General features: G+C 43.5%; 1 protein-coding gene across 1 annotated transcript; it reads right to left on the bottom strand.

Annotated features, from left to right (window-relative positions):
• Positions 1-1217: 1217 nt before the first annotated feature.
• On the bottom strand, positions 1218-25137 carry ulk3 (unc-51 like kinase 3). Its single transcript, XM_061045062.1, has 17 exons — positions 25034-25137; positions 23525-23665; positions 23014-23154; positions 22794-22914; positions 22307-22402; positions 21720-21863; positions 20656-20738; positions 18820-18975; positions 18309-18414; positions 17502-17542; positions 17201-17303; positions 15665-15729; positions 14819-14897; positions 10563-10603; positions 5028-5075; positions 4778-4841; positions 1218-2457 (listed from the first exon to the last, which is right to left on the bottom strand). The coding sequence occupies exons 1-17, from the start codon at positions 25061-25063 to the stop codon at positions 2441-2443; spliced, it is 1476 nt and encodes a 491-aa protein (XP_060901045.1). The 5' UTR covers positions 25064-25137; the 3' UTR covers positions 1218-2440.
• Between the last annotated feature and the right edge of the window lie 534 nt (positions 25138-25671).

Below are 25671 nucleotides of genomic sequence, written 5' to 3'. Positions count from 1 at the left end.
ATAACAATTCAGAATCACGATTAATCGCTACATTTCAAGAGTAAATCGTGACTTATTTTTGACCTGTCTTAAAGGAAGAATGTGCGATTGTTATATCCAGTAGATGTCGTCCTTGAGCTCCAGCATTAAAACCAAAACAAACTTCCTGTTTGGCCACGCCTCCTCCATACTGAAGCCTCCGCTCTCCTCCAGAGACACACCTCCAACCCCCCCTCCACTCACGTTTGAACAAAGCAGTAATCAAATTGGACAGCGGACAAAATGATCCTCGTCTCGAGCTGCAATCACCTGTGTCCTGCATTGTTGTGTTAGCATGCTAATGTTAGCGCTCTTTAGTTAGCTCGTAGCTTCACATTGCATTTGGACACGGAATGATCGTGATCTTAAAAACTCTTACTAACATCCAAATAATCAGTGAGTATGTTCTTCTTCTTCTCTCTAGTTCTTGACTAAAACAGCTTTTATACACAAGGGGAGGAGCCGGCCGTCCCGTCCATGTAAACACGGCTCTGACAACAACACAGCCAGCGGGACTCGAGCTTCTCCCTCATTGTAGACAGTCATGACTCAGAGAGACTCATTTACTGGATTTCGGCTATTTATGTGTAAAATGTTGAAGACTCTTCCTTTATTGATTCAAAGTAAGAAATCAAATAAGGCCAAGTGGAATGTATCCAAGGTGAAAAGAAAACTTTTAACTGTAAACTTTTGTACTGAGACTGAGTCAAAATGCTTTCGATTCAGAGACGAGACCTTCAAGAATTGGACTTGAGACCAAGACTGATCTTGAGTACGACAACACTGGGTCTAATCGTGCCAAGATCTAAAAACATAAATGCAATGAAACTGTTACAAGAGCCAGGCCTTAGCTGTGGGGAGGAGGAGACAAAGGAAGAACATGTATTCTAGTTGTCGTGAATCCTTTGAGTGAGTCTCATGTTTTGGAAGTAGGAGTTTGAAAATGTTTAAGCTAAGTTTCTGTAGTTTTCCAGACCTCCACATGTATGTTGTAATCATCAGACGTGCGTACTTTCCCATGTCTCCTCTCTTCTCCTCTCGTGGACATGAGCCAGCTGTTTCTGCAGCAGAGCGGCCTTCCAGATGACGACGACGATGGCCGGAGACCAGCGAGCGCTCCTCCCACGACGACACATTTCGTCTTCCCATAAGGACCTGAGAGGCGAGCGTTTGACAAAAACATCCAGACTGCAGCGACCTCAGAGGTTACAATTTCTTGATTTTTATTGAATTTCTCATCGAATAAATACACAAAGTATAAAATCACAGCTGTGTAAACATTCAAATCATAAAATAAAAAACAACACAGCAGTGAGGAAAATCTTTCCAGCAGAGTTAATTTTTTAAACTTTTCGCCTCTAAATCCTCTTCCAGCTTTTTTTTTTTTCTACACGTCTCCAAAGTCTTCAAAGTCAAGCTCCCTTTTTTGAATATTGAAGTGCTTAACCTTTTTTTCAGAGATCAAAAACAGCCCGTGTAGACCTACAACAGCGAGGATTATCAGCCTGCCACCGACTGTTAAGCTTTTTTTTCACCATTTCACATTTCACAGAGGCCCAGTTATGAAGGCTTTACACGACACGCTGTATCCTTCAAACACGCAGCCGCTGCCAAACCTAAGAAAATGTGAGTCCAGTGTAAATAAGGCAGAGGCCGCACCTCTCCAGTTTTCCCCTCATAGTGGTGGAGAGGGCTTCATCAGCGGGGAGAGCATGGTGAGGCTGTGGTTGACCCACAGCAAAGGCAGTGGGGGAGGGGGGGGAATGTGTATGTTTATAATGTACTTATTACCGCAGTCCTAAACTCATGATTCTTATAAAGTTAAAGCTCCTATGTGATTGTGTTTTGCAGGTTTTCACAGTTTTTTAGGGCATGCTCTGAATACTGCCTGAATGTTTTTTTGGCTGGAACAAATGCAGCAGCCTCGGTTTTACCATGACACTGTGGTATTGTCATACAAGCTGTCCAGTATTTACATATCAATGGTGATTCAGGGAGACGGATTTGAGGCCGAGCATTTGCAACAACACGGCGTCAAAGAGGGCAAGGGGGATCTAACTTCTGCATTCACCAGTTTGACCATTTTAAAAATTCAAGAACTTCTTTTTTTTTTTAACCTACCAAACTTTTTTTTTTTCATTCCTTCCAAAAACAATTAACAAATTGCTCAACCCTGCCAGATAAATCATGGAGTCTCCTGCGTCAGCCCGAAGCAGTCTCCACATGAAACATGGCAGCTGTGAGATCCCACCCAGACAGCGTTCTGCTTCGGTTAGGATGTGGTGCGCTGCGGGGTTTGATTTGGCCCTGGCAGAAACCTGGATCAGGTGGAGTCTCTGGGACCTGAACACTGACTGACAGGTGGTCTGATGGAGCGTGGTGGTGGTGGGGGCGGGGGGGCGTCGCAGCCGGGAAGTTTATCTTACTGCACACAGCAAGCTGAGAAAACACAAAAGATCGATATATGTTAGGATTCATTTCTTTCACATTACAACCATTTTTTTCTTTTTTTACTTGCTGATTTATTGCAAATAATAATTAAAGGAGACATATTATGAACATTTGTAAACATATATCTGGGTAACCTGAGTGTCTACTGACCCACAACATGTGAAATAAACCCATCCAGCAACAAAATATCTTATATGTTGCTTATTCACACATGACTCCCACCCACCAAGAGACAGAGACAGAGAGAGAGAGACAGAGAGCGAGACAGAGAGAGAGAGAGAGAGAGTGAGAGAGAGAGAGAGAGAGACAGAGAGAGAGAGAGAGACAGAAAGAAAGAGAGAGAGACAGAGAGACAGAGACAGAGACAGAAAGAGAGAGAGACAGAAAGAGAGAGACAGAGACAGAGAGAGAGAGAGACAGAGACAGAGACAGAGAGAGAGAGAGAGAGACCGAAAGAAAGAGAGAGAGAGAGAGAGAGAGAGAGAGAGAGAGAGAGAGACAGAAAGAGAGAGAGAGACAGAGACAGAGAGAGAGAGAGAGAGAGAGAGACAGAAAGAGAGAGAGCAGCCTGACATCTTAAAGGCTAACTGCCTGCAGCGTGTCTCCGTCTCGTCTAAGGTCAGCAGACAGACTTTGGGCGTTCCTGCGACCCTCTCCAGCTGCTGTTGGACCCGTGCCAGCTCGTACGGCTGACTGCGGCGCGGTTTCATTAAAACAACAGCAGCAGCAGAAGAAGAAGTCACGTTCTTCGGGAAACTTGAGCGGCCCTCTTGAGTCACTGCCCCCTAACCCCCCCCCGTCTCCTTTTTTCCCCTTAACGCCGCAGGAATGTCTTGCAGAGAACAGGATATTGACTCGGCTTTAGGTATCTACTCTCCATCCAGAGCTGAGCCCAAAGAATGAGGCTGCATATGTATTTATGTTACAGCGAGGGTAGTTTACTGTACGTCACCCCCCGCCCTCTCCTCCCAACATTTCCTGTCTCTCACACTTACATTACGATTATATGAAGTAAATAAACGTTGCCTCTTTAAGTTTTTTTTATTGTTGAAAGGCGACCTCTCTGCAAACACCTTTTGCAAAAGTCTCGCTTTCACAAGGTCGGCTTTACAAGAGGGCAGAGGACAGAGCGGCCCCGGGGCGGCACTGAAATGAAATCAGAGAGCCAGACCAGACGGTCCTGCAGGGTGGCCGGCGCAGCAAGAGCACGGCTCATGTTTTACAAGTAGGAAGGAAAAAAAATACATTTCATTAGAATTTTCAGTCTTCATTTCACCCTCATCCGCTTCAAACCTGCGTTAAGATGTTCATTAGTGAGGCTGCAAGGATCCTGAAAGTATTATTTTAGAGATCGGGCAGTGGATAGAGACAGAAACCAGAGACAGAGAGTGGGGAATGACCTGCAGGGAAGGAGCCACAGGTCGGACTCTAACCCGGGCCGCACGCTTAGAGGACTAAAGAGCGCCACAGGAATGAGTCCTAAAACCAGGAAGTAAGTTAGCATTTGAGCGCCATGGGGTCTAACGTCTAAAAGTCAACGGGGATTTTGAATGTGTTTGTGGTTAGACGCCTGAAATAAGGTCTGTGGTTAACACAAGCTGAAGAGATGTTGGTGTTTTGTTAGATCACATAAACTACGTTAGGTAAAACCTCCACTTGTGAAGTTTGAAGTTTTTACGCGTCTTTAAAAAGGCGGTTGCTAACAAGTGGCTAAATGTGACTACAGTGGTCGTCGGGGACATTAAACGTCATCACTCCGGACACAGAGGGCGGGAACTCTCTCACTAGTTGGAGATGTCTCCTGTAGGTTTAATCTTTAGGTTAAGGTGAATATTATGTTAGTAAACTATTTATTAAACTACGTGGATTAGTTTATCGGAGATCGTCTGAAGCATAACGCTAGTGACGTCACAATCATCCGACCGTGGTGTAGTTAGCTTGTAGCATAACGTTAGCTTTTTTACTTCTGTCTGCCGCATTAACGCTTCAAACATCATAAAAATGGCGTTCATCTGTGAAGATGATCCTGCTGAACAAAACGCCTACGCTTCAGAAACGTGTGTTTAACACAGAGATTATTTTCTGCAATGATCCAAAATCCAATGAAAACATCCCATAGGAGGATTCTGGTTAGACCCCATGGAGATGCTACTTCAGGGTTGGCCTACAAAAATACATCATATGGTTTGTTCTTTATAGCCTCTGTACATGGTGTTTGCACACTAACCATTAGGCCACCGGCGCTCCCTGAAAGCAAACTCTCTCGAGCAGAAAAGCATTTTTTTTACAACACAGAAGGGAAACTCACAGCTTTTGACGGAGTCTGCAAGAGGCTCTCGATCCAGAGACGCGTCCCTTTGAGTCTCCCGCATCTGAAAAAAAACAAAACACAGACCCTGTCAGCGACCACAACTCGTACGTAACATCAGGAAAACGTGGACAGTATAATATGAGGACTTGAATGTAGAAAGGGGTTTTTAAAGAAGCTTATCTTATATTTCTAATGAACTACTGTGTTCTCGTCTGTCAGGTAAATGTTTGGAGTTATGCGTGCGTACCTTGATGTGCTTTTTGAGGTATTCGGCTCTGGACATGAGGCTTTGAATCTAGAAAAAAAGATCAAAGATTAGAATCAATGTGGTCATAATTTGAAACACAATAACTTGATCACACTTTCATATATTTCTCCTTCCCTCTAGGTGTCTTGGTTTTGTTTTTCAGCTATTTTGACAGTAATTTGCTTGTATATTTAGTTTAGTTTAGTACATTTCTTTATTTAAACGTGTAACCCTTTTTGCTAAGCCACGATTAGCTTATGCTAGCATGCTACCATCACAACAAATGTGATATTCTCAGGTAGCTTGAGTCCTAGCTACAAGCAGTAAACGTACGCGCTAACCCTGCAGTGGGCGTGATCTTCTGGTGGCGATGAGTTCAGGAGGAGGGGCCCAGTTTGAACGTTGTGTTTACGAGCTGCAACGAAAAATGCTACTGACGCTACTCTAAAGCCACGTTTGTAGCATGAAGGGAAATGTTGAACGAGCACTTGAGTCGAGTAATAAATGACCTGCATGATGTACAGACATTAATGGTTCCCAGTGAACAACATTTCTTGAAGCGCCACCAGCAGGTCGACCATTTTAGGATTTACGCTTTGTGTTCAGAACTATGTGACAGTTATTACATGGGAGCATGTTATTATGCTAAGCTAATCTTAGCATCCAGAGCTCAAAGCATCACTGTGCCAAAATACCAAGAAGCAAACTGTTGTGGTGGTGTTGAAAAATGAAGCCGATGCAGAAGTGCAAAATCCTGCAGTTCCTCAAGTGTCCACTAGAGGCTGAGTGCAGAAGCACAGGAAGTCACATACACACCCATTCTAAAAAGCAAAAATTAACATGTTTACAGCCTTCTGCTTCACAAAGAAGATACAGGTCTGATTAGCTCATGTGTGGATCGGCACACACTGTACGGGTAACACATCTGTTTTGATTTTATGAACGACACGTGTTCTCCATAGTTAGGCGTGTAGCTGACATGATTGACAGGCGGGCGTGGTGTAACGGTTCATCAAGAGGCTTAAAACCCGCCTCAGCTCCAGCTCTCAGCCTGTCGTCAGGTTGACTGAAAGTTAGGGTAAGAGCATTTCCAGCATGGAGAGCGCCATCAACAGGCTCCCAGAGCGCCCTGCAGGAACCAATGAGGGACATCAACCCGGCTTCATCCACTGTTATTGACCGTCTGTGCTAAATTCAGCTAACTGTCATCTTGTAATGATCATAAATAAAACTTGACTTGTATGAGGTTTTAATGAGTCCAATTAGTTTGAGGTTGAAAACAAAGAGAGATAGTTCAAACAAAGTAACTCATACACAGAACCCAGAACCTAAACAGCTTAATGAAATATCTCTTTCAGACCCTCCGGAGTGAAGACGAGTCCTTAACGACTGATCCTTTATAAAAACACTCGCTCACCAGACAGGAAGAAGGATAAACTGGAACCAGGGTAACCTTTAGATGTGTGGGGGAAACAAACGCTCTGGAAAAATCAGATGAAAGCGATCAGCTGTGCGATGCACTTCTTCCTCTTTGTGTTGTTTATGACAACACTTCACATGGCGCCCATGTGCTGTTGCTAACTGCTGTCATCGTTTGCTTTAAGGCGCTCTTTGCTCTGATGACCGTTACAGTTCTTGGCTGCTCCTCGTACTTCATTAAAGGCTTTATATGCGATTTTTTGATCCAGTAGATGTCGCCCTTGAGCACCAGCATGAAACCAAAACAGTTTGGCGGTGCATTGTTGTGTTAGCATGCTAATGCTAGCGATCTTTATTATGCTCGTATCTTCACACTGCATGTAAATTTACCTGAAATGAGCGTGATCTAGAAACACAGTTAAGCAGTGAGTACAGTATGTTATTCTTCTTTCCTCAATTAAACAACTTTTATACGTGAGGGGAGGAGTCAGCCGGCCGTCCCGACGATGTAAACAAAGTGAAGATAGGACTCTGAAAACTCTGAAAGCATCACAGACAGTGGGACTCGGGTGTTACACCCATTGTAGACAGTCATGACTCACAGAGTTATTTTCAGAGGATATACTTGATTTATATATGTAAGTGTGAAAAATCACATATTAAGACTTTAAAGCCGATTTCATAAACGCACTCCAGAAAAGTCTGTCCCTGAGATCGGGTTGCAGATTTTCACACGTCCTTCACAGGCGGAGGATTTCCCCGTTGGTACCGGTATGACGTAAAAGCCTCCGCAGAGTCCGACACTATAAAGAACGTTTACTGCCTTTATATCAATGCCACATATTATTGTAAATATTTAAGGTATCAACGATCGCGTGGAAAAGAACAAGCTGGCGAGCAGGTCATCGCCCCGTCCCACTGGAGAATGTCCCTGCTTCGTCCACACATCTCGCAGAAACGTAAGTACGGGGGCTGGCAGGAAAACGTCAGGGTGAAAAATGTGTCGTTGACCCCACAAGTTTTGTTAAACTTCAGGAGTTTTGTGTCTCATGTTTGTAGCAGTATTAATCAACAACTCGTGGTTATTACTTCATCAACATCTGAGGGTCCGTAATCACAGGAGATCTAAACTGATGACTTCCATTCATGCTTTTTCAAACAGCGATCTGTTGGGAGTTCATTATTCTGACCACAGCACTTTAATCACAATCCCTTTAATCACCAAAAGGACCAAATCCACATGTGTGAGGATGCTTCAGGACACACTGAGAACTTCCAGTTTAAAAGGTACAGACTGCCGCCCATTTCCACATACTCAGGTCCATCAGCGCCACGGTTTCACTCCGTCTGATGGCGCGCTTCCTGCTCCACTGGACGGCCATGAGCAGCTGTTCACACATCACAGGAGAACTACAAGATCACAGGAGAACTACAAGATCACAGGAGAACTACAAGATCACAGGAGAACTACAAGATCACGTGGGATAAATAGAAAAACATGTTGCTTTGTCTTGAGGATGATTTGTTGTTCATTCGTTTCCTGTTTTGACGTCATGTTGATAAAGTGATGGAAAATACGATCAGGAGTCCGTTTATTGTGTTTTATTTTGAAATTGACTGGATGCACTGTGCATTTCCTTGTCCGACTTCCTGTCCGGGTCGTTCCATGAAGTCCAACTAGACGCGTGCTTGCAGCGAGCTCCATCGAAAATAGACTCAGAGCAGAGTGTAGTGGAGCTGCTGTCACGCTCCGGAGCAGGGCCGCGGCGCTCGCTGTGGAAACAGGAGCATCGACTCGAGTGTCAGCAAACATCGGCGGCGTAACACACTGAGTATGTGGAAATTGTTAGTCAGGGTTTGTCATCGTACAAGGATTTCAAACTTCGATAATTTGAGTAAAAATCAAATGATATCGATACAGGAAATAGAAAACTGTATACGGGGTCATTTCTTGGTGTGCTGCACGCCGTCTACATTGCACAAATACGTTAAACGTTGCCAACTTGGCGTTGCGATTTCAGACAGCGCTCTCTCGTTGGTGTGCTTTTGGTTCAAAATACCAAATGATGATCTGAACTTTTTTAAAAAGTTTTGATACTATTGGTCTTTAAAATAATGGATATTTGATCGTAGTATGGTGGTATCATATCCTGACCTCACACACGTTCCGTCTCTACATCAACACACACACGGGAGAGATAAAGGCGGTGGTTCAACAACGAGGGGGACAGGAAGTAGAGCTGCTTATAGTGTGCTCCACAGCAGATATGAATACACATGGAGGCCAGTCATGGAAGCATATGTTCATAGGCTCTTTTAGGTTCTCACATACACACATGCTTTAGATTGATCCCCACCCACGCCCCCCGCCACCGCCCCCGCCCCTCTAATGCTGTGTTAGATTATTACACCCGCATCTGAATTTACTTAAGACAAGCTCCATAAAACTTCAAATAGGGAGGTCTATGAGGCCCACTCGAGCCTCCGACTGCCTTCAGGGATTTGTCTGTGAAATATTGTGTGTGTGTGTTGTCGGGGCTGAACGATGCACACAAAAACAAACGGTGGGCATTAATGGCCGACATGCATGAGTCCTTTGCTTAGTTGGTTTAATATCATGGAGGGAATTGTGGCTGAAGGTTTTAGCCAGCACATTTATTGGACCATCAAAATGTGAGACTTGTTAGAGTGTGTTTGGGTTTGATATGTTGCTGAACACAGTCGTCTGTTGATCAATCTATTTTTAGATTTATGTCAGATTACTCAAGTTTTTAGAAAGAGATGCAACAGACTGAATGTCATACTGATTCTTTTTACACCTGCACAGAGCTCCTGAACACGTGCAGAAGTTTTCATGGTGAGCTAAAAGTTTGAATCCAAACAGTCAAACTTTTAACCCAGGATTGTTTTCAGTGCCTGACGTCTGGAGGGGGCTTGAGTGAGACCCACTTGACTTCACCTCGAGTGAGCCAGAGGAGGTGGTGACACGACTGTCTGCACAAGGACGCTACGATCTCCAAGCACGTAATGAAACTAGAAATGCACCGATCAATTTTTTTTCAGATCCTATTCCGATACACATGCACAGATACTGATTCAGATATTTGTATATCATAACTAATAGTGTTGTTGGTCGTATGTGTAAGGCTACTGTAGTGCCTTTAGTTGAGCTAATCAGACCTGTATCTTTTTTGTGAAGCAGGCTGCAAACATGTTAATCTATGCTTTTTAGAATGGGTGTGTATGTGACTTCCTGTGCTTCTGTAGCCAGCCTCTAGTGGACACTTGAGGAACTGCAGGATTTTGCACTTCTGCATCATTTTTCAACACCAGAAGTTGCAGCTTGGTATTTAGACACAACTGTATTATTCTGGCTTCACATACAAACAGGAAGCAGCAACAACAGATGTCAGGTTTTTCAAAATAAATCTTTTTAACCTGAAGTGTAAAGAATTTAACTTATCATTAAGAAGGAGCTGTTCCATCTCGTCTGAACGTCATCATGGAGACACTTCTTTACAGTTCAGTCTGAGTGTCTTCAAAGTGAGACTGTGCGAGCTGAGAATGTTTATATCGCCCCGACCATCTTTTCTTGATCAGTGACGTGGATCAGTCCGATATCTGATACGTGAATTACTTCAATATCGGTCGGATGAATGAACGGAGCATTTTTCTCTGTGTTGTAAGACTACAAACAAAGGACTGGATGGGTTTATTTCACATTTTGTGGGTCAGTAGATGCTCAGGTTACACAAATATAAGTTCAGAAACACTGTAGAGGTGGATTTTTCAGAATATGTCCCCTTTAAGATTTGGCTGATAATTCTCTGATTTATACAAATATTCATCATGAGGTTCACTGTCGCTTTAAGTATCCAATTATAAAGCAGGCAGTGATCTGTGTGTGTGTGTGTGTGTGTGTGTGTAACAGTAATAAAGATGATGGATTACATTATTTGGCTTCTACAAGAACAAACATGTACATGTGACTGGCTGGATAAAAGGCTCTGAGGCGACGTGATGAAGCATCCACTGCGTTCAGTGATCAGCCGAGGGGTCCTTAACAGGTAGACGGATAGTTCACTTAACGAGAAGCCCCCTCCTCACCCCACTCACCTCGCTGTGGAGCAGCTCTCTCCTGCGGCCCTGCGGCTCGGCTGGCTCGACATGAGGAGAGAAAAACACAAAAAAAAGGACACAGAGAGAGAGAGAGAGAGAGAGAGAGAGAGAGAATAATGAGGCGAGGAAGGGAGGAGAGGAGTCCACTCAGTAATCACTGTGTTTGTTCAGGAAGAGGTCAAGCTACAAGATTGGGTTTCGCTAGCGTGCAGACTGGAGTCTCAAGGGTGGAAATGGTTCTAATGTAGGCCAGTGTGTGCACAGTCTGGAGGGGGAGAGCGACAGAGAGAGAGAGAGAGGGAGAGAGAGAGAGCGAGGAGGAGGAGAGCACGTTGGGAAGCTGTGCAACAAAGCGCTCTTAGCTAAACAAAAGGACCAATGTTTTCTCCCCACAGCCCCCCCCCCCAGTGGTTTTACTGTGCCCACACAACGTGGCTGCCTGACACCAGAGAGAGAGAGAGAGAGTACCAGTACATCATGTTGATCAAAGGTGGCAGAGGTTCATGCATTTCTCACTCATAGCAACACAGATGTTTAGATAGATAAAAGAAAGACGGTAAAAGTAGAAGTAATGATTCAACTTTCTGACTGATGTAAGGAAGGAAAAAAAAACCTCTGAAGGACGTTTAAGCTGACGGAGCCTCGAGCAATATTTGTGAGACTATTCATCGAAAGTGATCCGCACTTTGAGTCAAATGAAAACCTGAAATTAACAAAATATGTATTCAAGATATTAACTGTGCTGTAATGTTTAAATAAACGGTTTCTTGCCGCTTCTTTGCAGTGTTGTCTGATTGTTGTTCAATCAATCAATCAATACATTTTTATTTGTATAGCGTCAGTTATACAAGTGTTATCTCAAGACACTTTACAAGAAGCAGGTAAAATACCTTACTCTTTGTCTGTTAACATTACAAAAGAGCAGGTAAAAAGACCTTACTCATTGTTATGTTACTAAAAGCAGGTAAAAGACCTTACTCATTGTTATGTTACAAAAAGCAGGTAAAAGACCTTACTTATTGTTATGTTACAAAGACCCGGCCTATCCATCATGAGCACTTTAGCAAAGCAGCAAAAGAAAAAAACTGCCTTATTAAACGGCAGAAATCTTAAACAGTCTTCACAGGCCTAGACTGCACCGGGCTTGGAAAGGGATAGGGGGAGAGATGGGATAAGATGCAGGAAGAGGGATAGGGAGCAAGGGGGTTGTTCTGGCAAGCCGTCCATCAACCCTGTCGGTCACTGATGTCACACTTGGGCCCCGTGTCCATCTAGCGTTTTTTTTCCGAGGAGAAAAGCGCTGGCTGTGCGCAATTTAACGCTTGCATGAAGCGTGTGTTAAAGTGCGCTGAGAAGAAAAGCGTCTCTATGACAACAGCCTGTTGAGAACGACCGCTGTTATTACGGCATGTTTTATATTTTAGATCAGACACTGAGCAAAGAGAAAGTGGGTAGACATGATCTGTAGGGGGAATATCATACATTTGGAAAAGAGCGCCGGTGACATCAACAGCACCTTTCTGAAAAGTCAAAAGATTTTCAACTTGAGCGGCCGCACAAAGAAGGGAAGAGTGCTAAGAAAAAGACGCCGCTTTCTACTGCAAACACTTTCTACTTATTGAAAAAAGAAACGCTAGGAATACTATCACAGGGAATAAACGTCACCACCCCCTCCCACTGGCTCCAGGTGAATTCTCCTGATTATATCCTGCTGCGTTCTCACATCAGCTCACTCTGACTTTCTGCAGAATAAATACGAGGAGGCTGGAGGAGAAACTCTGAGTGAAGACAGAAAGCAGCTCAGTCCAGCTCAGAGTTTTGTGCAGGTATGAAGGCCCCCCCCCCCTTCGTTCAACAGGGAAACTTCTGACTGTGAGGGCGACGTATAAATAAGTGACTCAGGAAGATTTCAAAGGCAGACTGTCCTGAAATGTGCACGAGGAAATGAGGAAAAACAACTCCTGAAACAACAACACAAATAATTTTCTGTGTTTATTTGTCTCGTCTAAAATCTGTCTTGATGTTGGACAAAAATACCAAAATATGCAAAATAGAAATGATCAATGAGTCCCCTTAGATGGATTAAAACGTGTTTTTAAAACTGCAGGGAGAAGAAGGTACACATATTCTGAGGTCGTGTCGGGGGGGAAAAAGTGAAACGTTGTCCGTTTCTTTCGCTTCACTCTGTGACGACTTTCAAACCGTCAACCCAACAAATCAGAAAAGCATCATCGGAGCTTTAACCTGTAAACTGGTTCAACACATAACCATCAGCAGCTGGAGATTGAAGCTCTTGTTTATAAGAGAGATAATAGTTTTTATTTGTTTCCAGTGTGCAATAACACAAACAAATAAAAGCGAGCTGTCTGAATAGGAAACAGATGTCAGGGCTCTCGTACCACACACAGGGCGCTGGCACCGGGTCTGATCCCCGACTCAAAGCCACATCTGGATCACTCCGTCCCACCTCCTTCCATGAGGGCCGATCCTCCAGATGAGCTCATGAGCCGGGGGACTAATGGACGCCAGGCGGCAGAGAGCGTCGCCGCTGGAGTCTCTTCTGCTGCTCGTCCCTACGTCTGTCTCTCTCTCTCTCTCTCTCTCAAGGCAGAAAGCGTCGCTCTGTCAGTTTGTCTTTCGCTCTTTCTAAATCACTTCCTCCCAGTTATTTTTAAATCTCTTTAAGGCTCTCTGAGTGTACAGTTCAGTCCCCTCTTAATGCGTCTCTACATCTTTTTTATATCTCTCTCTCTATCGTATCGTTTTCTTTGTCGAGCCACTTCTCGCCCTGTGTCAGATATTCATTATTCATTCAGAGTTACGGGTTCATACAGAAACTCTTCTCCTCTCTGAGCCACTCGTTCGGCAATTTGTGAAGTCCAAAATGATGTTCCTCTCAGGCTTCTCCTCTTAAACAGAAACACGAACACACAGGTCTGAGGTTACGTCTCTGAGTGTGGATGAATTACTACATGTGGGAATTACAATATGGTTGAAAGATATTCCTCCTTTACTCACTACTGCCAAAGCACTTAAAGGGCGCACTCACACTAGGCAGTCTGTACCCCCACAGTCCAGTTCGTTTGACTAGTGAGTGCTCTGTTCCTTGGCCCTGGCACGCTTTGTGTTCAGTCTGTATCTGACTAACAGGACTCAAAATAAGACACAAAGTCCATAAATGCAGTCATTATATTATCTGTGTTGTTCTCAGATGTGCAGACGCGGACTCGACTGCGCGTCCCTTGTCTTTTTTTTTTTTTTTTTAAAGATTTTTTGGGCTTTTTGTGCCTTTAATGGAGAGATAGGACAGTGGATAGAGTCGGAAATCAGGGAGAGAGAGAGTGGGGAATGACAGGCGGGAAAGGAGCCACAGGTGGGATTTGAACCTGGGCCGCCCGCTTTGAGGACTACAGCCTCCATACATGGGGCGCGCGCGCTAACCACTGCACCACCAGCGCCCCAGTCCTTTGTCTTTTTGAGTCCGTCTGGCTTGTAAACTGAGAACGCTTCATGATCACATAAAGCCATGCATGTGTTGTATTATGACGTTATGAACAGAGGTAACCGTGCTTAGGCCCGGTTTGTCCTGGAGCAGTGTGAGTGCAGGCCAGCGGGGGGAATGGAGGGGCAAGGGGGGCGATGTGCTGCATTACAATGCGGAGCAAACGAGCCTACTATGAGTGCGCCCCAAGAGCATCTTGCAGGTAACATGTCTGATAATGGCTGTTGAAGCAGCTCCTCCTCCATAATATGTGCTGAATCTCACATCAGGGGACAAACAGAGGAACGAGAGTCTGTTTTCAATAAAGCTGCCAGAAACAGGTTTTTCTTCAACATCGTGTTCCATCGCGTCACATGAAGGACTTGTGTTCTCCGTCTCTGCCTCGGCTCAACGTGCTGTGGTAGGTAGTGGTGAGTCTCAGCGGTGGTGACGTATTGACGTTACAATCAGGAAACAGGGAACGGAACAGCGCCACCACCAGGGGGCTCTCTATCAAAAGAATAAATCAAATCTGACCTGAGGCTCCCGCATGTCATTCCCTACACTCTCTCGCTCTCTCTCTCTCTCTCCGATTTCTGACTCTATCCAATGTCCCATCTCTAAACTAAAGGCCCAAAATTACATATTTTAAATATTTCCCTCCAGGTTGATTCACAGATTCTGAAACCTTTGAGCTGCTCTTCAACATTAAAGGGGGGACCAGCGGTAAGGTGAAAAGCGATTCTGTGTGTGAATAAAGAGGTTTGTTTACCTGCGAGCGCCAGCAGAAGCTCTCCTAAACACTGTTGGTAAACATCCAGGGCCTCCTGATCGTCCGCTCCACTCTCCTCCTTTAAAGCAAGTCAGAGAATTACACTAAACATTTCTGTACGTCCGATAATAAAGAAACATGAACATATATATTAAAGCTGTTTTGCTTTAAATCTGTGATTGTTCAAGTCATGTAAAAACACACACAGCTTGCAGAACCATGAAGTACTGGTAGATGTTTTTGCTTCACCAAAAGTGATCTTAAAGGCAGGGTTGTTCATTTTCTTCAGATACATTTTTTAAGATTTTGGTTGAAGTTGTCTTTAGGTCCTGACAGAAATTAATAACTCAGGTTCTCTGAAAAAGGAACAAAGAAAATCCATCATCTGTATCAGTTTGTAAGCCTGAAAAAACTTCAGCCAATGTCTGCCACGACGTACCAATCTGATGAACCAATCACACGCCTCCCTGTCTCCCTGCTCGCTCTCTACCTCTTGAGTTTATACTGTGAGTTTACTGACCGCTGAATGAGACGACGTAGTTTCTACTCAATGTAAGAGATGAGCTGAGGTCCACTTCTGGAGCAACGGCGCTCGTGCATGTAAGTGAGGGGGCGTGGCTTTAGAGGGAGCATAAAGGGGAGGCGGTGTAGATGGAGCACTGAGGGAATGCTACTTTCAAAATCATGCTAGTTTTAGAAAATGACCAACCCTGCCTTTAACAGAGGTGTTTTGGAGAGCGAGCTGTGAACAGTTTGTACCCTGCTGGTTTGTTTTCTTTGACTCTCGTGTTCCTTCTCCCTCACTCTGCCTCTGTGTGTGTGTCTCTGAGTGTAGTTTGTCCTAACCTTAGCGATGGCAGTGGAGGCCATCTCCAGAGCAGCCAGCAGCCGGGGTTGGTCTCGAGACATTTCTATAAAAAAGAAAAGAAAAAGAAAAACACTTCTTTAACACAGACTGTGTATCTTATTACACCATTAATGCATCACTCTGGAGAACATGCAACATCAGTCTCCTATACAAACGCAACACTCCTGTATCCTGGACTTTCTGAGATTCTCAGGATTTCATAATATTTATTTAAAGGCGGCGGGGTGATGGAGGAAAAAGTTCTCTGAAGCAAAACACCAAACCCATTAAGACACCCAAACCTGACCTCTGACCTCTGAGGCCGGGGGAAGAGACAATTAAGACGCAGGAAAACGGATTAAACATACACAGCAGTTCTCCATTTCTTTAGATGTATGTTGATACAGGATTAAACTTCTGATTAGGGATGGGGGTCATGTGTTTGGTATTTTTCATTTTTATTGGTATTGATACCATCATCGAGACTCCTGAGTGATGAAGGTCGATACATGGAAAGATGAGACGAAGAATAACAGGCGACAGACTCTGCAGAGAAAGAAATATTTCTCATTTAAACAAATTTGTCCTTTTACTGAGCCGACTCTGAACACATCATGTAAACTTTCATTCGCTAACTAGCTTTTATTTGGCAAATTTCAACAAAGATTTCAGCCATAAACTGTAAATATGAATATTTAAAGCCTGAATGGCGTCACCAATCTGTTCCTGCAGGGGGCGCTGGAGTCCCATCGATGGCGGTCTCCATGCTGGAAATGCTGTCTCAGTCTAACATGCTGTCTCAGTCTAACTTTCAGTCAACCTAACGACAGGCTGAGAGCTGGAGCTGAGGCGGGTTTTAAACCTCCTGACAAACCGTTACACCGCGCCCACCTGTCAATCAGGTCAGCTACACGCCTTATTGTGAATAACTCTTATCCTTCATCAAATCAAAACTGATGAGTCATCAAAACATTCACCCCCCGTACAGTGTGTGTCCATCGAGACATGAGCTAATCACACCTATTTGGTTTTTTGAACCAGGCTGTAAACATGTTCATTTCTGCTTTTTCTGAATGGGTGTGTATGTGACTTCCTGTGCTTCTGTAGCCAGCCTCTAGTGGACACTTGAGGAACGGCAGGATTTTGCACTTCCATCACCGGAGGTTGCCGCTTGATTTCAACTGGATTACTATTTATTTTCTGGTAAGACACTTAACCCTGAATTGCTCCTGCTGCTTCCTCAGCGGCGTGTGAATGGACTAGTTGATACTGATGGAGACTTTACAAAGCAGCCTCTGCCATCAGTGTGTGACCGAGACTCGATGAAGTATCATTGAGCTCAAAATTGGTTGATTATCGGTTTCTGAATGGAATCAGATTTTGATCCCCATCCTTCATTAGGTTCCATTAAAAACACTGAAATCAAGTGTTTGAACATTCAACTCTGACTCCTTCTCATGCAGCTCCTTCTCACACGATGCTAAAGCCGACATACAGGCCCGCTCTGCCCCCCGCAACCGAGCAGTGTTCATTACCTCGCAGGACATCTCTGGAGGTCCGCGCCTCCTCAAAGCTCAGTCTGTTGTCGGAGGCCACCAGGGCTTTCAGCTCCTCGGCTCTGGACGCGTACTGGCTGACCTGCGGGGGGAGTCCTCTTACATTGACTCAACTTAATCATGTCAACCGTGCCATATGCTCTACATCCTCTCCATATGGTATTAATAGAGGAGAATTCATTCCCAGTGAAAGCCACTGGAGTGTAATAATGGGAGGGGGGGAGACAGACTGAAAAAAAAGTAATCCAAATGTGAAGGCGGGGAGCGCTTTAAGGCTTACCTTCTGCCTGAGGGCATCTTTACGTTGTCGGTCCGTCTCGTCTGTGGAGCGAGGAGACAAGATTTAATTTTACGTTTGGTGGTTTTTCATAGTGGAAGAAAGGCGGTGCATCGTCGGGCGACTAATAATAATAATAACTTTATTTATATACCACCTTTTAAAAACACAGGTTTACAAAGTGCTTTGACAAACAACAAAAACAAGAACAAACTAAACCAAACACAGAAGAACATAAACAACAGCAAGAACATAACAAATGTAAAATACTAAAAATAATTAAATAGAATTCAACAGAAAAGAACCCAAAGTGCACGATACCCAACAGACATATATAACCCGACCATCACAAGAACCATCAGAAGAACCATCACAAGAACCATCATAAGAACCATCACAAGAACCATCACAAGAACCATCACAAGAACCATCACAAGAACCATCACAAGAACCATCACAAGAACCCAATAACACGAGCTGAGACCAAAGATTTAAAAAGATGTAAGAAACTAAAAGAGCTCAAAGCAAATCAAAAGATAACAGCAATAAGAAGGTAAGAGCAGAAAAAGAAATAGAAACAAGTGAATAAAAAAAACAATAATATTAATAATAATAAAAAGTAAATATAAATATAAAACATAAATAGACAAAGTAAGTAAGATAAAAAATTACCAAGTTAAAAGATAAGAGGAGTTAAGATACGAGCATAAATAAAAGGACAGTAAGAAGATAAAAATAATAAAACCAGTAAGGATAACCAGTAAAGACTGAAGCCACAGAGGGGATGTGAGTGTGGTCGTTTGCTCTTACAGTGAACAGCGGGGACAAAGTGCTCGAGGGCACTGCAGTACAGAGAGAGAGCGGCCGACTTCTCCCCCTCCTGGTCCTTCTGCACGGCCTGCAGGACCAGCTCCTTCTGAAGAGAGGAAACAGGAAGTGGCATCACTGAGGTGCAAAACACATCGCAGAGTCATGTGTGACGGCACATAGCGAGCAGGCGTTAACACACACACACACACACACACACACACACACACACACACACACACACACACACACACACACACACACACACACACACACACACACACACACACACACACACACACACACACACACACACACACACACACACACACACACACACACACACACACACACACACACACACACACACACACACACACACACACACACACACACACACACACACACACACACACACACACATACATTCGCTCAGTCAATCACACGTTATTCATGGCGCTGTGCAGCAGAGACACACATACCACTCTCTCTCTCTCTTTTTATATCCGCTCACCGCTTTCACTATGCTCTCTGCGCTCGGCATGTGCTCCAGATCCACAAAGGGGTGGGCGAAGAACTCTGCAAAGGTGATCCGGGCGTCTGGGTTTCTGTCGAGCAGCCGCAACAGAAGGTCTCTGCAGTCCTTGGAAACCCTGGCCCCGGGAGGGAGCTAATGCACAAAAACACGACCTTATTATGTTCCACTCGATCCACAGGACGACGCAGGGGGAAAAAGGAGAGCAGATTGTTTGCCGGAGACCTTTTCTAGTCTCCCACTTTTTATCAAAAGATGACCTTAAACACTATGTGAATCCCGGAGTAATGGAGCGCACGCTAACGCGGCCCATTGAGCTCCAGCATCACGTTCGACACAGAGCATTAAAAAGCCCTCCATCGTCTCATCGTTTACTGCCCACACAAATGGCGCCCTTTTGAACTTTCGTAGGACTTGGGATAGTTTGTTAATTTTGTGAAGCAATTAAATTAGATTAGAGTATTCAGCAGATTAATTAAACATGTTTTGACTGACAACCGTCTAATTATTGTGCAACTGGAACCTCCACCCCATCATGTAAGTCTGTGTGTGTCTCTTTATCTCTTGTCCTGTCTATTGTCTGTATGCTTGTTGTCCTTGTTTGTTTTTGTACTCTTATGCTTTCTTCTGGACTTTTATTGTTATTTTATTTTTTATTAGTTTCTTTTGTTTCACAGTTTGAGTTTGGGGTTTTGGTACGTTCTTTCCCCACACCACTAATCTCCACCTCATTTCTGTATCTACCTACTATGGATGTTTTGGTTCAAATGTGCTGTTGTGCCATCTAATTGCATTGTGAACATACATCCAAGAAAAATCAATAAAATAATTTTGAAAGAAGACTTGAAACATCTCATTAACACATCACACATATTCATAATTACTGATTTTCTTATGAGATAATAAGTTCTTGTTTCAGCTGAACAACTCTACTGCCGGTGCTCCTTAGAACAACGTGTGAAAGGAGGCCCTCTAGTGGTCAAAAGCTGAACTCCCCCTAATACTAAGCATACTAACAAGGGCCTCGGGTAGGACTTATAGTTGAGGTTTTTTATGATCTGTTATCTGGTTGATCTGGTTTTTATTAATTTTGGGCATCAAGAAAGACTTAAGAAACATGAGACAGTCTTTTAAAAGCATCCCTCATGGGGCGCAGTGGTTAGTGCGCGAGCCCCGTGTATGGAGGCTGTGGTCCTCCAGGTGGGCAGCCCAGGTTCAAACCCGACCTGTGGCTCCTTTCCAGCACATCATTCCCCACTCTCTCTGCCTCCCTGATTTCCGACTCTATCCACTGTTCTGTGTCTCCATTAAAGGCACAAAAAGCCCAAAAATAAATCTTTAAATAAATGATTTAATGCCCTCATTTCTGTTTACATAAAATCCTTATATTAAAGGAGCAACATGTAACTTTGACACCTAGTGTTTAAAATGGGTACTGCAGTCTAAATTCAAAACAGTGAAGAGCCCTGTCTCCCTCCTCTCTAGTCCTACGTGACCCCGAACAGGAGAAACGGTGTAGATAATGGATGGATGACTAGGACTTGCTGTGGAACTGAAACATCTTTATTGTTAGATTTTTTTTTTTTTACTAGAACCGTTCTGAAGTTTACAAATCTGGTATCTTGACAAGAAAATATAACATTTCTTAAATTGACTTTTGCTGCAGTGGAAAAACTAAGCCTTGCTATTGAACATGTTTCTGTCATGTTTAATTATAATAACATGTAGGAGCCTGAAGCACTTTCACTAGAGTTACAGCGTTGGCATCGAGTCATTCATATTAACCAGCAGGACGGCCGATGATCAAACACTCACCTCGATAGGTTGGTTACTCCGAATCTTTTCCTCCAACTCGGCGTACGACCTTGATGCGAACGGAGCTCGCCCAAATAGAGCCTCTGTACGCAAACAAACAAACAAACAAACGAACAAACGATGTCAGAATGACTAATATACAAAACAAAGACCTGCAGTGATCACAGAGAAACATTTCTATTCCTTTGATTAAAGATAAAGTGGATGCATGTTTATAACGCTTACACTGTGTTTCTATTTATAATTATCGTGTGACTTATTCTGCTTTGAATCTCAGATTAAAACGTATAAAGAGAAATGCACTCCTTCTAGAAATAGTGATAAATAACCTGATCAAAATAATAAGCTAATAGTCGCCTCGTACATCCGCAGCATGCTGTCGTTCTGTAATGAACCAGTAGCCCCTTTTCAGACGCCACTTCTGCAAAACAGTCGTCACCACGTCTTTGTATATTCATATTGATCCTGCGACAGCACAAGGTTAGCGTCCCAGTCTGTGAATTCACATGGCGTTTCGGCATTGCAGAAGCACTGCACAGTGGGAGCCACACACACACACACACACACACACACACACACACACACACACACACACACACACACACACACACACACACACACACACACACACACACACACACACACACACACACACACACACACACACACACACACACACACACACACACACACACACACACACACACACACACACACACACACACACACACACACACACACACACACACACACACACACACACACACACACACACACACACACACACACACACACACACACACACACACACACACACACACACACACACACACACACACACACACACACACACACACACACACACACACACACACACACACACACACACACACACACACACACACACACTACGCCTCCATGACATTTAGACTGAAGTCCAAACGTCTCAGGGGCGTTTGGACGCTCTGAAGAGGGCTAATAACACCAGGTCGACAGATGTCACATTTCGTCCCTGACCTCCTCAGTACGGACTTTTAAAGGCTGCCAGGCGACACAACACTCACCGTAAAGGATGACTCCCACCGACCACAGGTCGACCCGGGAGTCATACTGACGTCGACACACCATCTCAGGAGCCATGTAGAGAGGAGAGCCTCTCAGGGCGCTCTGCTCGTCCCACGGAGACATGTACTGAGCGAAACCGAAATCTGAGACCAAACAAAGCAGAAGTCAGACAACGTGTTTAAAAATAATGGTGTTTAACAAATATGAAAGGTCGGTTTGATTATTTTTTGTTTTGTTTTTTTGTTTGTTTCATTTTGAAATAAATTCTTGGAACAAATTTTGTTCTGATATGTTTCTTACTAGTAGTGTCTTAAAGAATAAGATTTGTAACAAGGGTAGGTGTAATAAGATAAAGCTTCAGTCTACAAAATGTTTTTGTTTTTACTTGTGACCGAAATAAATGATTACTACTAAAAGAGATTCTCCCTGAGAGTGTGACGTTTTCAAAAAGTATAGTCGTATCCAAAATGTCGACAACCTTATAAATGACACAATGATTTAGCTCCTCTGATGTGTGTATGAAGTCGATGTAGTCATGTGTAGCGGTCGTTTGATTTCTTGTCTGTGAGGGTGGACGTGAGATCACCTGCTAGTTTGAGGACCGAGCTGCTGAGCAGAATATTCTGGGGCTTCAGGTCCAGGTGAGAAATGTTTCTCTCATGAAGAAACTGGAGCGCGCAGGCTGTTTGTAGACACACACACACACACACACACACACACACACACACACACACACACACACACACACACACACACACAGAAAAAGTTAAGTTTTCGCTGTGAAAGAGAGTTGATTATACAACTTCTTCAAATCTATTTCCCTGTATGCACAGCAGGAAGGGCGAGGACTCAGTGAGATTAAAACTTTAAAAGAATCACTCTGATTGGCTCACAACGCAGACTGTTTACATCGAAGGTTCCAAACAGCTGACATCTCTGACAGACCAGTTAGATGGATTGGGGGGGGGAGGGGGGGGATCATTACGTGATCCTCTCTCTAACCAAAGTATTTCAGGACAGCACACCAAATTGTTGTTTTCTTTTTAACCCGTTGTGGTCTTAACTGAACTCACCCATCTGTTGCAGGAAGCGGCGTGCGACCCTCTCGGGTAAAAGTCTGCGGCTGCGGATGAAGCTGGAGAGATCTCCACCAGAACACCACTCCAGGATGAGATAAATGTTCTCAGCGTCCCACTGAGAGAAAAGAAGAACTCAGCATTTATTGTTTTTTACAAAACATGAATCATAACGTCTCCGTTCATGTTTCCACCTTCTTATCGATGACTTGTTTACCTGAAAGTCTTTTAACTGGACGATGTGAGGATGACGCATCGTCTTGAGGATCTCGATCTCCGTCAGCAGGTTTTCTGTCGACGATTTGTTCAGAGTTTTCTTCGCGACCACCTTCACCGCCACCGCCTCCCGACTGTCGCCCTGCGAAGAGAGCACAAGAGATCTTCACTTTAACTTTTGAGGACAAAATGAGACCGAGGTTCAAATAATACTTCCAAACTCAGAAACTGGGACCATCAGAGGAGCAGCATTAAACCTTCTCTGGGAAAGATCGGCTTGTAAAACAGAGGAGGGACGACCAATAGATACGATTTAAATACATCCAATCACACGGCTCGATTCAAACACAGACACACACAGTTACAAAGAAACATTCTCTGAGTTGTTATCCCTCCCTGATCCGATCGCTGCTTCTCTAATAGAAAAGTTCTGTTTGGATTTCGAGCAGAAACATTCATGTGTGGTTAAACGAGGAGTCAGCTCTCTCTCTCTCTTCCCCCCCCCGACTCACCTTCCTGTAGGCTTTGTAGACCGTAGCGTAGGTGCCGCTGCCCAGCCGCTCGGTGAGGATGAAGCCAGACAGTTTTGGTGGAGCGAAGCTGGAGGTGGACGCCATGGCGACAGCGACATCAAATGTGCGAGCAGGCTGTGGCTGCAAAGTAAGAAAGAAGAAGATACTAGTCAGACCTAATGATCACTTCTTCCAGGTGAAGGCGGTATCGAAGGCGGTCTCACAGTTAAACCTGTTTCTTCTTCTCACTGTTATTAGATTGTTTGATTTCCTTCTCATAATCACCCTCTGTTTTGTTTTTACAATTTGAATCATTAGGCGGGAGTCTGTTTCTCAAAACTAGGTTGAAGGTCGAGGGTTCGATCCCCGGCTCCTGCAGCCACATGTCCGATGTGTCCGTGGGACATGTGGCTGCAGGAGCTGGGGATCGAACCCTCGACCTTCCGATTGAGAAACGTAGACGCTGCCAAATGAGTTTCAGCTGCCCCCAATAATAATATCTAATTTGTACAGTCAAATAATCTTTCTGGTGTAAATTAAACGAATCATACAGCATTCACATTGTAAAGAAAATGTTTGCCTGGTTTCTGGTTATAAGAGGAAAAAGATCACAAAACAGAATCTGCGGTCAGGGTGTTGGTGAATGTTGGTGATAGTATCTTGAGACACCTCTTAGCCTTGATCCATGACTTTATAACCGTGAAGCATATCGTATCTATTGATCTGATCCTGAAGGAATAACTCTTTATCAAAGAGGTCGGAGTCCACTTCCTGTCTGATCAACATTAAAGCCTTCAAAGTCGACAAGCTCATGAGAATACCATCCATAACTCAGAGACGCTTATACTTCATAATGCCTCAAACCGAGATGGAAATAAAACACTCAAATCAAATCAATAACCCTCATCATCGCTGCCTTCTCATCTTCCTCTCTTCATGAACCCTCTCTAGTCTCTTCTAAATCTTTTCTTGGTATTCAAACTTCAAACTATCATCACCTGTAAAGCCCTCCACAACCTCCCTCCATACTACCTGTCTGAGCTCCTCCAGGTGTAATGTGATCCCTGAATAAATCCTCTGTGGACTGCATGCACATTATTTGTCTGCAACTGCAACCTATCAAAATAAAACTTAATCATATTTACACAACCACGAAAGAGTCACACAAAGAGAATACAAAAACAAGAATAGGGTTTGATTTATTTTTATATACAAATATTTAAACAAAACACAACTTTATGAGATCAGTTTGTTTTCAGTCACACTGACTCATTAAAGGTCTTATTGTGACTTTAATTTACCTCTCTGATGATTCATTTCATAGTTAGATTGATTTAAATAAATGTTATTCCTCAGTTTAGAAGCTAGCCACAACTTTTAGCCGGCTAACTTCTCAGATGTAAAGTATTTATCTGTTTTTTTAAACAGCTTCAGTTAAAGTTCAGGTAGGAGGACTTATTCGTGTTATTTTAACTCAAATAAAACCATATAGAAAGAGCTGACTCTTACTTGTAGGCTGATAAATCCAGGAGAGGACATGCATGAGTATTTACATCGCTGCTTCACGCTGCTCCGCAGAGATCAGCTGATCACCTCTTCTTCTTCGTTTTTTTATTGGCGGTTGACAAACTATGAATTGGTGCATTACCGCCACCAGCTGGTAGGGAGCGGAAATAATGTAATATAATGTGTCTCAAAATAAATATGAACACACTCAAGTCTTTTTCAGTATGTCTATTATTGTTAAAGAATCCACCACTAAGATATGTAGTGAAATAAATGATAAAATAACCATACTGAGTGAGTATTAATTTACAGCCAGTCAATTCAATTCAGAAAGCTTTATTGGCATGAATGTTACATAAATAATATTGCCAAAGCATGAATACAAAACAAAATAATATCAACAGTAATCAATGATTTAGCATGTCTATGTTTACAGTTTATGATTGACACGCACAGTAGAATATAATGTTCGGGTTGCTTAGCAACAGTCTAGTTTCCGTTAAATTGTGGTTGAGTTAAAATCAAAGTCATGAGTCAAATCTGTTATTGATTTTAAAGTTTTTTTTAACACTGTTTTCTGCCTGTATGATTTGTTGTATAAAAATAATCTCACACCCGCATATTCATTCATTCATTCACAT

Source organism: Labrus mixtus, chromosome 1 (assembly GCF_963584025.1).
Source record: "Labrus mixtus chromosome 1, fLabMix1.1, whole genome shotgun sequence".
Lineage (NCBI taxonomy): Eukaryota > Metazoa > Chordata > Actinopteri > Labriformes > Labridae > Labrus > Labrus mixtus.
This window is presented reverse-complemented; position numbering and strand designations above follow the sequence as displayed.